A 15,321-nucleotide genomic window follows, 5' to 3' on the forward strand; every position below is an offset into this window, starting at 1 on the left:
TCGGTAAGTAAAATTATATTTATGTATTTTAGGTCACTGCCGAGCTGAGCTTAGATTTTAACATGTACTGTTTAACCATGAAATTTAAATGTAATAGGGTAATGGGCTCGACAACGGGAGGTGACAAACGACCGCGATCAGTGAAATTTGTCGCTGTCGCTTTTATTACCTGACACACGGGAGGCGACCCGCGGCAGCGGCCAGCGGCAAAGCTGTCTCCACGTTCTGTTCCATGGCGAAATCGAAACTTCTGTTGTTTTGATTGGCTGTGTCAGGTTGGAGGGAATTAAGGTTATTTAAGCGGTTCAGAGTTAATAAAGCGGTAGATATGATGTTTCACAAGGTGCTGCTAGAGTTATGTGAAATCTTACTTCTGATTTTACTATAAAACATAATAATAATCAACTTCTCCTCCATGTTTGCTCGGAGGTGTACGGAGCATCCTGTCCGCTCATTGGTCAGTGAATGAAACCTCCGTTGATTGGTCCTCGTCCGAGCGACAGCGATGAAAAGTTGAAAATGTTTCAACTTTCTGGGATCGTGTCGCTGGGTTGCCTGTGCACGACACGTGCACGAGCGCAAAATTTCACACGCACGTTTTTCGCGTTTCGCTTGGTAGGAGGGAGACCCGCGATTATCGCTTTGTCGCGCATGTCTCATTGAAAATGAATGGAGGAGAGGCGATGTCGCCTCCCGTGTGTCGAGCCCATAAAACTCCCCTGGCTTCACGGCTTCTGTTTGCTCCGCAGAATGCCCGCTGGGTCTCCCCGCAGCTCGTCGCATCTCGGTCTGATCGCGGCTTCTGTGTGCTGCGCGGGCTGCCGGCTTGTGGAGCTCTGGGATGGAAACCTTCCCACCCGGTTCTCCCCAGCGGCAGCTCTGCGCATCTCAGATCGCAGCGGCGCTTGTCTGCTGTGCGGCTGCCGGCTTGTGGAGCTCTCGGAGACCTCTGTGTTCCACCCGGTTTTACCCAGCGGTCAGCCCGGCGTATCTTTGACTCAGAAGCTCTGGTGTTGTGCACAGTTAACTCCGGTTGTAGCTAGGTTGCTACCTCCGTTAGCTTAGCTCCCACCTCCGCGTTAGCTTTGGGTTAGCTTCAGGTTAGCTTGTAGCTAGTTTGACCGGGTGTCGTCAGTGGATCCCAGCCTTACAGCCCCACCCTCAGCTCCACCTCTCTTCCCTTTTGTGGAATTGTCTGGGCTTGACGGAACCTGTGACACGGTCAAAATGGCGGTGGTGGCCACCTCCCATTTTAGCACAAAAAGGTGATATTGGAGCCTATGGAAAGGAGATGTACAGTATATTTATGTCGATGGCCAAAACACCAGTCTGTCGTCTCCATGGCTACAAGGTAGAGCGACAGCAGAGACAACCAATCACACGTTAGTATGATGCGGAAGAGCCAATCAGTGAGCGTGAAGGCGGGTCTAAGGGAAAATAGGCTTCAGCTTGAGGCGTCTGCCTCCGCATGGTCCTAGTGCCTGATATGTATCACAGTATAACAGTTTTGTACGGTAAAATCTGACGAACGACTGGAAAAAGGGCACTTTGGACACTTCGGACAAAAGGGGCAGGTGCTCGAGCACCCCTCCCCCCGCACGTGCCTGCTCTAAAGCTCCCTGGAGGGATCTGCTGCCATTCAACCTAAAGACAAATTCAGCCTGAACGACCTAATTTACACACAATGTCACGTCGCTGGGGAAGGAAGGCATTTTCCTTTTGGAACATCTTTTCCTAATTTTTCTGCATGAACAAAACAGAGCACTTATTCTGCCTCTGTGTGAATAGTGAGGAACATCTGGATCAAGCAGTTATCTCCCTGAGAATAAACTTAAAAAGATATGAACACCGAGGAAAGATGGGAATCAGGCTCCCTCTGCGCCTTCTATTAGGTTGTCTTTGATTTCAGCTCCTTCAGTTAGATGGGTGAGCACTTCATGTGTGAAAGGAGAGGAGTGAAAGGCGTCCAGCAGGACGATGCCATGTGGTTCTGACAGCTTCTCAAAGGGTCGACGGGGGGTGGGCGGAGTTATGTGCAGCTCTTTGTGGTTGGTTCTGATAGGAAGAGATGGAACTGGGGAGATGTTACCACCGAGATAATAAACCTCAATTCAAGTCTAAATGTTGCAGTAAACATTAAAAATCATTAAATGAAGACGCCTCTAATGGTGACAATAACTTCCAGGCTAAAATTTAGATCTTATCTGAAATAAAATTGATTGCAAATTCACTATTTTTTCACAACCCACTATCATAAAGCCCTTTTTCTAGCATTTTTAAGGCTATTTGATATTGAAACTTGTGCAATTGTTCATTTTTTTCTGGCAGAAAAGCTACAATCTAGGTTTTAATACAACCTGAGAATCAGGTATTTATAACGTTTTTCAAATGCATCTATTTTCTATTCCCGCTTGTCCAAGCAGGGTCATGGGAGGGAGGGAGGTGCCTACTATCTCCAGCAGTCTTCAGGCAAACAGGCAGGCTACACACTGGACAGGTTGTTAGTCCATCGCAGGGCAAATAAAGACACACAGGACAAAAAACCAGCACACACACGCCTAATGACAATTACGATAAATCGATTAACCTAACAGTCATGTTTTTGGACTGTGGGAGGAAGGCGGAATAACCGGAGAGAATGCACACGAGCGCAGTGAGAACATGCAAACTCCTTGTAGAAAGACCCCAGGCTAGGATTTGAACCCAGGACTTCCTTTCTGCAAGGCAACAACGCTAACCCCTGCTCCACTGTGCATTTTTCAAATCCAATGAGTAACTTTAAATCAGACTTTACCAGAAAACGAGAAACACATCTAATATTTAGATTTTTTGAAAGTTTGAGATGACTCTAAAATATTCCTCGTTCCCCCGTCTCGTTCATTTATAGAAACATCTGCCTAATATGGTGTTTCAGATAAAGTTTTGGCAACATCAAACTGAAGTGAGTTTGTGTAAAAACAACATTTCTGCAGGTTTTTTAACTTGACTGTAAGTCTGACTCACTCTGGGAAAACAAACTTCTCCCGTGTTCCCTGAAGCAACACGTTATCCTCTTTTCCTTCTAACATCGATCCAGCCTCTAACCCAACAGCAAGGAACACTCACTCATTCACGTTTTATAATAGTTAGCATAAGCTTAAACTGTTATTTAATACAACCAAATAACTCCACACCCCGTTCCACAGCTGACCAGAAAAAGAGCTCAACCTGCATGTTTGGAGGCCGGACAACTGGAAACGTGCGGGAGACCCAAAGTCCAAACAATCCTACATCAAGTAAGAATCAGATAAAGTATTTAATCTCTTGGAACATCACACATCTCCTCAGTTCCTAAATATTTAAGAGTAATAACGTAAAATCTTATCCAGCAGTCACATGTAAGCCTCCTTTTCCTCAAAGGTTGCTCCCTTGCTGCTGCGACACCTCTTGAAGAGGTCATTCCCCTGTCTCAATAGGACAAAGATAAGGCAGAGTGGATCAATAGGCAGGTCCAGCCGGTATCAGTGTGGATGCATTGATCAGATGCTCAAGGAGAAGACAAGCACAGCTCTGCGGAAACACTCGACCTGCGTCGGTGTCCTAGTTAGACTGCTAGTGTGCACTAGGGGCCCAGGGCAACTGTATTTGGTTATTAAACAGTTAAATGTCAAAAGTGAGCAACCCCAGATCTTACCTCTCACCGGTAATTCCACTCTGACGTACATTTGAAGGATATGCCGACCATATCAAGATGCAGGAAACCAGCGATTGCGTTTAATTTGTGTTGATAACTTCCCCATGTTCCATTCATGAAAGGGCCTTCCATTAAACCTGGAAAAGGAAGGATAGATGCTCTGCAGTGCAATTATTTCCAGCAATGTTCTCAGCAGTCCAGTGATAGACTGTCTGTCCTGGGACTGGGAGATCGGGGTTCAAATCCTGATCAGGTCCTACCAAAGACTAAACATGGGACCCAGCTGCACAAAGCCTTCTAGACTCTCAATCTGGGCTCTGTGGTGGCCGATCCATGTGTGGAAATGATGTCTCATGCTCCCTGAACCACTCTTTCACTGTCTGACCCCAATGAAACCTGGCATTGTCATCGTGGAATATGGCCGTGCCATCAGGGAAGATGGAATAACCTGGTCATTCAGGATATTCAGGTAGTCAGCTGACCTCTTTCTTGGAGCACATCCTGTTGCTGAACCTAGACCTGACCAACTGCAGCGGGCCCAGATCATAGCCCTGCCCCCACAGGCGTGCACAGTAGGTACTAGGCATGATGGTGCATCACTTCATCTGCCTCTCTTCTTACCCTGATGCACCATCGCTCTGGAACAGGGTCCATCTGGACTCATCAGACCAGTGTTAATAATGTGTTGGACAGTTCTTAACCCAGTTTTAGTCGTGTCTGCATCTCCTTAGATCTTATCTCTGCGTGATGCTAATGATCTGACCCTTCTCACACTGACTAACATCTTTTCCACGTCCACCAGACGTGTCTTTCCACATGGTTGTTTAAGAAATGAGCAGCAACTCATTGCACCAGTTGGGGTTAAATAACTTTAGCGTACCAAAGGCCAACAGTTGGGTTATTTGTCCACTGTAAGGTCAGAGGTCATCACACGGAAGTGTCCAGGCAGTTCCGCCTGCACTGGTCTCCACTGAAGAAGATGTCTGACTCCAAAGTTTTAATAATGTGTACGTTAATCATTGATGGGTTAAAATGAATATTTTTCCTTCTGTGATTCATTTCAGGTCTTAAACAACACCAGATTAATATTAGTTGATTCTAGTAATTTAACCTATCGGTATATTCACACATAATAATATTGTTATACACTTTTACATCAATTTCACAGTTATGTGTAATAACATTTTCACTTCACACTAAGAGTTAGCCTCTAAGTATCTGAGCGAAGGCATGGTTCTCTGAGGTCTTTGGTAACACCTTTAAACTTGTCAAATTCTGATTCGTCTAAATTTATCAACAAAAAAGTTGATAAATACAGGAATCACTTCCTGATTCCTTAGTTCTCCAGCTGCCTCCTGGTTCGGCTGACTGGTGAGCAAGCACTTGGAACCATCCTCTCTTTTGACCCCAAGGTCAAAGCCTCTCTTGTTAGCGATATCGGACACAACGGCTCTTTAAAGAGCCACCGAACAGCCTCAGACGCAAAATATTTACTCCAGCTTCCTGCCGTCACTTGAAGGTATCTCAGACTAGGCGGGTCGAGCTCGGAGCTACCTACGGGTTGCGTGCCCAGAGGTCCCACCACCGGCAGTGTCCATCCTGACCTTTTGACCCCCTGGATCACCTCGGGGACCTTCATACAAGGGTGCGTAGACTCGGCACAAATGGCATCCGATGGTTTTATGAATAATCTCTAGTTTATTAAACCATACAGCCAAACCGATTTTACAACCCAGACATCACAAGATCACTCACATCCCCATCACAGGGGAGGAGGAAGTCCAGGAGGGGGAGGACCCAACCTTACCTGGATGTCCTATGTCTTTTATAGTCCGGAAGTTGTGTAAATGCAGGGATGGGCATAGATATTCTGCTGGGGTGGGGCTGGGTTGGTGGTCTCGGACTCCGTGAGGCTCTGTAATGCTGCTGCTTTGGGCCCTGGCAGGATGGGCTGGGGTCTCCATGCCCTGGGTGGCAGTTTGACAACAGAGGTGCCTATTGGGGCCAGTGGGGGAGCTGGCTCCCTGGAGGGCTAAGCCCAACCAGCCATTCCTCCCCATCCCCACACATTTCTCTCCTCCTGCTCCCTCACATCATCACACAATCATGCACATAGGACCTTGGGGGGTGGACAAGTCAGGGAGTGCGGGTATGGAGCCCATTTCTGCATTCCTGTGGCAGCCTGCCCCCCAAATTTATCTGCACCTTAAACACTTCCACCGATGACATTCCACGCAAACACACACTGATGGGCTCGACACACGGGAGGTGACATCGCCTCTCCTCCATTCATTTTCCATGAGACATGCGCGACAAAGCGATAATCGCGGGTCTCCCTCCTGCCAAGCGAAACGCGAAAAACATGCGTGTGAAATGTTGCACTCGTGCACGTGTGAGTTCACATAACTCTAGCAGCACCTTGTGAAACATCATATCTACCGCTTTATTAACTCTGAACCGCTTAAATAACCTTAATTCCCTCCAACCTGACACAGCCAATCAAAACAACAGAAGTTTCGATTTCGCCAAGGGACAGAACGCGTAGACGGCTTTGCCTCTGGCCGCTGCTGCGGGTCGCCTCCCATGTGTCAGGTAATAAAAGCGACAGCGACAAATTTCGCTGATCGCGGTCGTTTGTCGCCTCCCGTGTGTCGAGCCCCTTAGGGCCTTGGGAGTGAGCACATTCAACGGCATTTGGCAGGGGGATATCTCAGCCTCCTCCTGAGCGCCGGTGCCCACTCCCAATTTTAAACTGCACTTAGACACCGAGGGCTCTGGGTGCAAGTGAGGTGTTGTGGTGGCATCAGCTGGCATAGGCCAGATGATGCCCGCACTGCCTGCTCACCACAGCCATGAATACACCTCATCAACACTCACTAACACCATATTGGAGCAGGCAGAGGGAGACTAGGGGTCTTAGCCACCTCTGTTGTTGCTTGGCTTCCTGGGGCTGGAGGCTAGGAGGGAGATCTGGCCGTCTGGTTGGGGTCTGGGGTGGTGGGTTGCTGTGCTCAGCGTTGGGCGGGGGAGCCTGCTCATCAGCACCCCAGCAGAAAGGGTCAAACTCTGGTAACCGGTGATGGTTGTACCCAATGTGCAGCAGTACCGGGACCAGAGTGAATAGGGTGTGTATGGGGAGCATGAGTGGGTGTCCGGCATGCATTTTTGTAAGTCTTGGGTTGTATGTGTATGTGTGAGCATGAGGGAGGGAGTGTGTGACTGTGTTTGTGTATGACTGTATATGTCAGGTGGGGCCTTTGACTCCTCCCCTCTCCTGGGACTTCTTGTGATGATAAAGATCTTCGTCTCCCCTCCCCCGCCACACCTGGTGTGGAGTGTGGTGCCTTGGTCTGCCTGGGTCATGGCTCCCGGGTCAGGGAGTTTAAGATTTTTGGCCTCTGCCTGATCAATCCCGGTGGCTGCCTGGTGGGGTCTGGGTCCCTGGGCTCTGCTGGGTCCCCAGCGGGGGTGGTCGCCCCTGGGTCCCGGGTTATTGTGTCCCGGGCTCGTGATTGTTCAGTTAAACAATGTTGATTATATATTTCTTCATCAAGTTGACGCAGTGATAGCTAGATCTTGTTGTATTGTCGTTGTGTCCCTTCTTTGTTTTTTTGTTTTTATTTTTTTTTTCTTGTCTCTTTCTGCAGGTCTAGAAGCAGACTCTTGTTCATTATTGTTTATTTTTGTGGGACCCCCCCCCCCCCACCTTTTCTTTTCCTTTCTCTTTCACCTCTGTCTCTGTGTCTGGTCGGAATTACAAAACATTCAACAACAATAACAATAAAGTTTTAAGTATCAGGCGTGACATTAAAAGCAGACGCTTTGATGCTCCACCTGAGAATAAATCTGTAAGGCTTGTCACCAGCATTCAGACATCAGTTCTGCTTGCTTCACCGCCAGACAGGACACGGTAAAAATAAATAAATAAATAAATATATATATATATATATATATATATATATATATATATATATATATATATATATATATATACAAGCTCGCCCAGAGACTTACAAGGTTTTGCTAAAACAACCAGCTTACATTTCATCATTTCATTCATACTTTGTCATGTATAATCACTCAGTTATGGACAATAGACTCTGTCTGAATTAATATGAAGTTTTTGTTCCCTGTGCAGTCCTAAATGAATATGAAGTCAAATATTCAAGGAACAATAAGGTTCATATTTATACGGGACATCACATCTTATTGATCATTTAACAAATAATGTAGCTAATCCTCACCACTATAACTTGTTGCAGCTGAAAGTAATTACCCAATAGGAGGCTCGCACCTATGTTTAGTTAAATTCAGGTGGACTTTTCTCGCCTGGGTGGTGAATTAGCAGAAAACCAGTAGGCCCTAGCAAGCTGAAAATGAAGCGAGGGCTCAGGTAGATGATGAAAAAGATACTTCACCTGACTGATGTTTGGGCAGTATGTTATATAGATTATGTCTTTTTCCTCCTGAAATGCATTCCTTTCCCCTCCACCGTGCCTGAGATCTTTGCTTTTTAAGTTAAAACCTATCCCTTGAGCTACAGATTAGTGATGTTGGCTCTTTGTGAAGCTGCACAAAACCCAAGTAATTAAAGGCTCCTCTGTCACTTGACAGGCTCTAATCTAGACATGCTTTTATTGCATTAGATTTTACTGTCTGCTTGTGCCAAAACAGCTGAGAGCCAGGCATCCTGTGTTTCTGCTCTACGTGTGCTAATAATTAAAGATGATTTGACACAGAGCAGATCTGGATGTCTGTCATTTCTTCAGATGCAGATGGTAAACCCACTCATGTTAAGATTGGTGCTCTTCAGAAGCTCTAGATTCTCACATCAACGAACAGAAAACAAAATCAGTTTGGCAGCCATAAGTGTCACTAGTGCCTGCTGTTGTGCACGAACACATTCAAATGAGCACATTCTTGAATGACGTTAATGTTTTCTCTGAATTTTGGACTTGACCATGCTGTCTCTTTCAACCATCAATGCATTCTGAGTGCATTGACTTGCTGAAGCCAGTGAGCTGATGCAGAATGACACCCACTAATATCCGGCCCTTGCTGCGCCTTCACTGGGTTCATGGAGAAATGACATCACCGTCCTGTGATTGGATGGCTGGACTTCAGTGCTAGGCCAAAATAGGACTGAAACCAGTGCAGAGATGAGATATTTTATTGTGTTTAACTGAAATCATGCAACTGTTTCACCATCCCACACAATGGTATCTGCTGGTGATGTAATCGATGGGAATTTGCCTTCTTCCAAACTCGGTAGCTACACTGCACTGCAAATGTCCAGCTGAGGCACATCTGTCGACTTGGGTCAGTCGACCTGCTGCCTCCATCAGCAGCACAAAGGAACAAAGTGTTCCCTGCTGACAGACTTCTGCAAAAAGGTGCTGCACCAGAGACTCAATCAGGAGTTGGTGTGGGAGGAGGAGATGAAGGGCTGCAAAGAACTCAACCAACAGGAGAATAGATTGAAAAAGAGAGCGATACAGGATGGGATCAGGACAGAAAGGAATGGATGAGAAAAATGAGGCAGCCAAGTCATTACTCAGGCGGTTTCAGGGAGCCCTGAGCTAAGTAATCAGAGGCAAATGTCATAAATTTGGAGGAGATAGTGGTCGTGTACAAATGAGACACTGACAAGCTGCAATCCAATTAAATGAAGAAATATGAGGGGTGGCACACGGGGATGGGAGGTCTGTCAGTGGCTGGCAGCTGCGGGGATGATCAGCCACTTCACTGCTTTAGCTGCTTATTTCCCTCAAATGTGATAAATCGCCTCACACACATTAACTGAACTGTAAACACACACACACACACACACACACACACACACACACACACACCTGTGTGTCAGCCTCCGTCTCTAAAGACGACTGCAGCTAACTTCACACACCTTCTGCAGCATCACTCTGCTGGTTCTCTTCTGCAGGATGATGCTTCAGGCTCAGTGTTTTTCTCCTGGGATGACTTGCATACATGACCGTGTTAACAATGACAGGGTGTACCAGTTCCTTGGTGCAGAATCCTCACAGGCCTGACCCTGATGGTAAAACATACACTCGGTTGTCAAATACAACTTTTAATTACTTTAGATGTGCAGAAGCCTTTAGCTGTCGGACAAAAGAATGACAGAAACTCTAATATTGACTAACAGTTGATGATTTAAATGATTTAAAACAAACACCTAGATGTTCTCCGACTCTGCAGAGGTCACAACAGAATAATCTAGCATGATGCATTCTTCTTGAGCATGGTACGTATGTATTTTTAAAACATATTAGCATTCTGTTTAATATTTGTCTTTAATTTTTTTAAACCAAATACATTAAATTATATTCTTAAATTATATAAAAAAATAAACTGAGCTTTTTCTGGCAAATGTTAATTTAACAATTACATATTTATATTATGAGGTCTAGTGACTTTTGCGATTTAAAACATAAAATCATGAATAAAAAGAAACACACAGCACATTTGACACTAGCAGGTTTATATTCCATTTTAAAGGAAGTAGACACTTTAAAGCTCTCATTCACTATTCTGAATAATCTGCTATGGTCGTCAGTATGAATGAATGCTTGTGAGTCTCTGGCACTCCTGTTTCAGGAGTTAGTGGTAGAAGTGTGTGTGTGTGTGTGAGGGGGGGGGGATTATTATTCATAATATGGGAACATCTGGCCCCTGATTGGCTAACAGCAGCACGACTCTTCTGCTACCTCTGTTCACTTTTCTTTATGTGTAAAAAGATGCAATGTTGATGTTTAATCTCCACAAATCCCACAGCCTGAACCCATTGTGCCATGTTGTGACTAATGCCAATGGTTGGCTTCAATAGCTGAGAACCGCTCGGCTCTCTGCTGGACGCTACATCAGCAACCGCCTTTCCCGGCCGTGGTTGAGTCCATGCATGCTGATATTTCCCTGGGACAGTTTTCTAATCCAAGTGTTCCCCGTCTCTTTCCTTTTGTAGCTAATGCAGGAAATAGTGGTAGAAAACAGGTTTCATGTTCAGCGTGACTGATTGTATTTCAGATACAACAAGAATTACGTGCCTCTTAGAGAAGCGCTGCTTGAAACTTATAAACAATATTTGTTCCAGCTGTTAAATCTCATGAAAAACAATCTGAGGTTACTGGTGTTCAGTCATGTGTCTTTGTTGATTGCTCCCACCTGCCTCTCGTTTTCCAATCACCCAAGCTCCCGGCCCTCATGTGTTTAAACCCTCTCAGTTCTGTGTGTTTTGTCGGTTCATTGTTTCCAGTTCCTGCGTGCGTTCATCATTAAAAACCTTTTACGTTCTCCAGTTTGTTTGCCTGCCTGCTTCCTCCCCAGCATTTGGATCCTCACCTCTGCTTCACTCACCGGCACGCGTGACGGAATGAACCGACCTCCAAAAGGATCCAGCAGGGAGGTTCTCCCCTGGGAGTACCAGCTCCAATTTCTCACCTCAGACCACCGGCCGGCTTCTCCTCCTCCTGCGTCGCCTCGCCGCAGACGCCGCTGCCGAACCCCGGCCTCGGCGATCCTCTCCACCCTCCCGGAGCAAGATGGGAGGTTGGACTGGGAGACGCAGCTAGACCGCTCCTGCTATGTGGCAACCAGACTGGCTGTGTGCTCCCCCGGAGTTGGCCCACGGCATTGGGAAGGATGCCGGGCCCCACCGTCACCCCCTGTCCCAGGACGGAACCATGGGCTCACCGCTACCCCGGCTCAGCACGCCAGCTTGGACCCACCCCCAGTCAGATCAGCAGCCCCGTCTCCAGTCCAGTCAGCACCTCCATCTGCAGGCGGAGGGACCAAGCCTACAGCCCATCAGACGGAGCTTGCCGGCATCCAATCGGAGCTTGGCCGGCTCCGTCAACTCATCAGCCTCCAGGAGTTCCAGCGGGACACCCTATCCTCCTTGTATCTCCAGGAGAAGGTTTCGGTCCAGTCAGCAGCTCTCTCGCCTCCAGGCCAAAGGACTGAGCCCGCAGCCCATCCAACAGAGCTCGCCGGTCTCTGAGCTGAGCTGGTCCGACTCGTCAGATCTTCAGTCTCCAGGAGCTCCAGATGGACAATCTGACCTCCCTGCTTTTCCAGTTACCGGTTCCACCAGGTCCCGCTCCACCAGTCCAGTCAGCTCCAGGTCCCGCTCCACCAGTCCAGTCAGCTCCAGGTCCCGTACCACCAGTCCAATCAGCGCCAGTTCCAGTGGTGGTCCAAGAGGCTCCGCCCCTGGGCCAGCCTGTCCAAGAGGCTCCGTCCCGGGTCAACCGGTCCAAGAGTCTCCGCCCCCAGGCCAGCCTGTCCAGTTGTCAGAGCCCAGTCCGGCGGCACCATCCAAGGATGCGGTCCCTTCTGCAGCGGCTCCGCCTCCACTCCAGAAGTCGACCCCTCCACTCCAGAAGTCGACCCCTCTAGTCCAGAAGTCGACCCCTCTAGTCCAGAAGTCGACGCCTCTAGTCCAGAAGTCGACGCCTCTAGTCCAGAAGTCGACCCCTCTAGTCCAGAAGTCGACGCCTCTAGTCCAGAAGTCGACGCCTCTAGTCCAGAAGTCGACGCCTCTAGTCCAGAAGTCGACCCCTCTAGTCCAGAAGTCGACCCCTCTAGTCCAGAAGTCGACGCCTCTAGTCCAGAAGTCGACGCCTCTAGTCCAGAAGTCGACGCCTCTAGTCCAGAAGTCGACCCCTCTAGTCCAGAAGTCGACGCCTCTAGTCCAGAAGTCGTCTAGTCCAGAAGTCGACGCCTCTAGTCCAGAAGTCGACGCCTCTAGTCCAGAAGTCGACCCCTCTAGTCCAGAAGTCGACGCCTCTAGTCCAGAAGTCGTCTAGTCCAGAAGTCGACGCCTCTAGTCCAGAAGTCGACGCCTCTAGTCCAGAAGTCGACCCCTCTAGTCCAGAAGTCGACCCCTCTAGTCCAGAAGTCGTCTAGTCCAGAAGTCGACCCCTCTAGTCCAGAAGTCGACGCCTCTAGTCCAGAAGTCGACGCCTCTAGTCCAGAAGTCGATATAATAATATCGATAAAATCCAAAACATTTACAAGAATTTTAAACCAAAGTATGTTTTTGTGTAAGACTCTTCATTCCAGACCACCTTGTCCTCCACTTTGTGGTTCTTAGCATGATGGAGCAGCTGTCATTAATTCTGTAGAATGGGGTGAAGATTCATACGAGTCAAGGCAAAAACACAAAGATACTATCTTCCACGCCTGGAACCCATTTTTCTATCCCATTAGGTGCAGAAATGTTTTTTTTTTTCAGAGGACCTGTGGGTCTGGAATTAGTGAAGTCTGAGAAAGGCAGACTGCCTCTCTTTCATCTTAGCTTAAAACCACTCCTACAACACACGAGATAGAAAATGGGTTTGATTATGAGTTGATATTTGTAGTCTACAGTTTTTCTCAATTATTTACACACATTTTCTGGTACTTGAGACACAACAACCACAACGTGTAACCAATTGACCAACCCCCTTAACCAATTCTGCTAACTTCAAGCACAATTCCTGCTTTGCACTCAAATTGCAAATCTAAAACACACTTTTCTCAAAACACTACACACAATTCTCTGCTGTTGGCACAATTTTCATGCAGAAAATATCTTGTTTTCACTAGGAACACACTGCTATTCAAATATGCACACTGACTCATCACAAGGGCAGACACCTGTCACACAGTGTTACTATCAGCAATCAGAGCTTCAGCATAACAGGGCAACAGGTGAGCTCTTCTGTACTGGAGCAATGGATGCCAACATTGGAAACAGAGTGAGAGTGAGAGTGAGAGTGAGAGTAGAACGGGGACGAGGAAGACCAAGGACCGTAATCTCTGATGAGATCTGAGCCACTTTGGTTGATCATGTGGTCAACCATGGTCTTACTGTAGGGAGGCTGGGCAAAGAGTACAGACACATTTGAGCAGGTACACTGTAACATCCATCATTCGGACCTTCCATAATGAGAATAGGTAAGAAATCTTCTCTCACTAGAAAATGGCAGTACTGCATATCAATACAATCGGTATTCAATGAGTATAGTAGCAGTGTTGCCCGTGGATGGTTTTGTTGGACAGTAAAAATACTGTAAAGTATGTTTCCAGTATTTAGGAAATGTATACCTACTTTGTATTCACAGTATTTTACCATTTGTTTGGCAGAACTGAAAGATTACCAACACGAGGAAGTCGGGAACGTCTTCTGTCTCCTGAACAGGAAACTGAAATGCTCAACATGGTGCTAGAAAACTATGCCATAACATTACGGCAAATACAAAGAAAAATGAAAGAAAACAACAACATGTTTCAAAATATTGATAGTCAGCTTATCAACTCTGGACCGTGTCTTGTGCAGAAATCATCTCAGGATGAAGCAGGTCTACAGGGTGCCATTTGAACACAACTCAGAGTCAAAGAACTGTGATATAACTGTGTGCAAGTGAGTCCCACAACTGATGCATACACTCAACACTGTGTACAGTAAATTATATACATTTCAATATTGTAATCATAATGATTGTGCTTCACAATAGTGACCAGTCCACGTTTATTTCTGATACTTTCATGTGTGTTTCAGAGAGTCCTTGAGCTAGAGACAGCTGCAGGGGAGCACCAGTTCATCTTCATTGATGAGGTTGGATTCAACCTCACAAAAAGATGAAAGAGGGGAAGGAATATCATTGGCCAGCGTGCCGTTGTTGAAGTCCCTGGCCAGCGTGGAGGGAACATCACAATGTGTGCAGCGCTTGGCTACCATGACATCATCCATCACCATGCTACCCTTGGCCCCTACAACTCCGCCCATCTGATCACATTCCTGGACACCCTACACAACACACTCATTCCACCAGACCAGGTAGATGGTCCAGAACATCCCAGGTACTTTGTCATTTGGGACAACGTAAGTTTCCACAGGGCTGCTGTCGTTCGTAACTGGTTCACTGGCCACCCACGCTATTTAGTTTATCTCCCTCCATATTCTCCGGTGTATGACCGACACCCACAAACCCGTATACTTCTTCTCCAGTGGCGGCTGGCCACTAGAGGGCGATAGGGTGCCGCCCCCCAGTTTTCCCCAGTGTTTTAAATTTTTATTAAAAAAATAAAATTAAATTAACAATAATCACATATTCTAAGTTAATTGTGTGTTTTGTAACAAAAACAAATCATACATATATATCTATATCATTGGTGAGAAGCTCCCTGCCGAGCGGTTGAGGCGACAGAAAGATCGCCCAAACAGCAGTGAAGCAGCCAGCCAATTGCTGACAAGAAAATCAAACGCATAGGAATGGGAATGCATCCAATCAGCGTCGTCGATTCGGAAGCCCGAAGGGCGATAGAGCTACCGCCAAGGCTGTTCGTTGGTGTTCGTGTTGAGCTCGACTCGAGCAAGGTATTTGGTGGTGACGCAGATGCAGTGATGGACGAGAGTGCGCCTACAACCAGCATGGAGACCGGATCTCAGCAGCTACTGAATTCAGTTCGGTCTCCTCTCCAGTATCTGTTCGAGAGGAGAACTATGGTGGAAAAACTTAATGTCAAAGAGCTTGGACCAGATCAGCCCGACGTAAAGATAAGCCAGCAGGACAAGGAGAGAGGTAAACTGTACACAAGAGGCTTCTCCCGAAATTGGTACACCAGGAAGGCTTGGCTAGCTGGATGCA

General features: G+C 47.0%; 1 protein-coding gene across 7 annotated transcripts in view; it reads right to left on the minus strand.

The window, feature by feature from the left end:
• Nucleotides 1–15,321, minus strand: part of sez6b (seizure related 6 homolog b) — a 208,132-nt gene that overhangs the window by 147,562 nt on the left and 45,249 nt on the right. For 2 of the 7 annotated variants that reach the window (XM_054734269.2, XM_054734271.2), the window contains exon 2: nucleotides 3,674–3,810. The exons of the other annotated variants lie outside the window; for them this stretch is intronic. In XM_054734269.2, coding sequence (XP_054590244.2) covers nucleotides 3,674–3,704 — 31 coding nt within the window. In that variant the 5' untranslated portion in view covers nucleotides 3,705–3,810. The remainder of the gene's footprint in view (nucleotides 1–3,673; nucleotides 3,811–15,321) is intronic. 7 annotated transcript variants of the gene reach the window in all.

The sequence above is a fragment of the Nothobranchius furzeri genome, chromosome 13, assembly GCF_043380555.1.
Source record: "Nothobranchius furzeri strain GRZ-AD chromosome 13, NfurGRZ-RIMD1, whole genome shotgun sequence".
Classification (NCBI taxonomy): domain Eukaryota; kingdom Metazoa; phylum Chordata; class Actinopteri; order Cyprinodontiformes; family Nothobranchiidae; genus Nothobranchius; species Nothobranchius furzeri.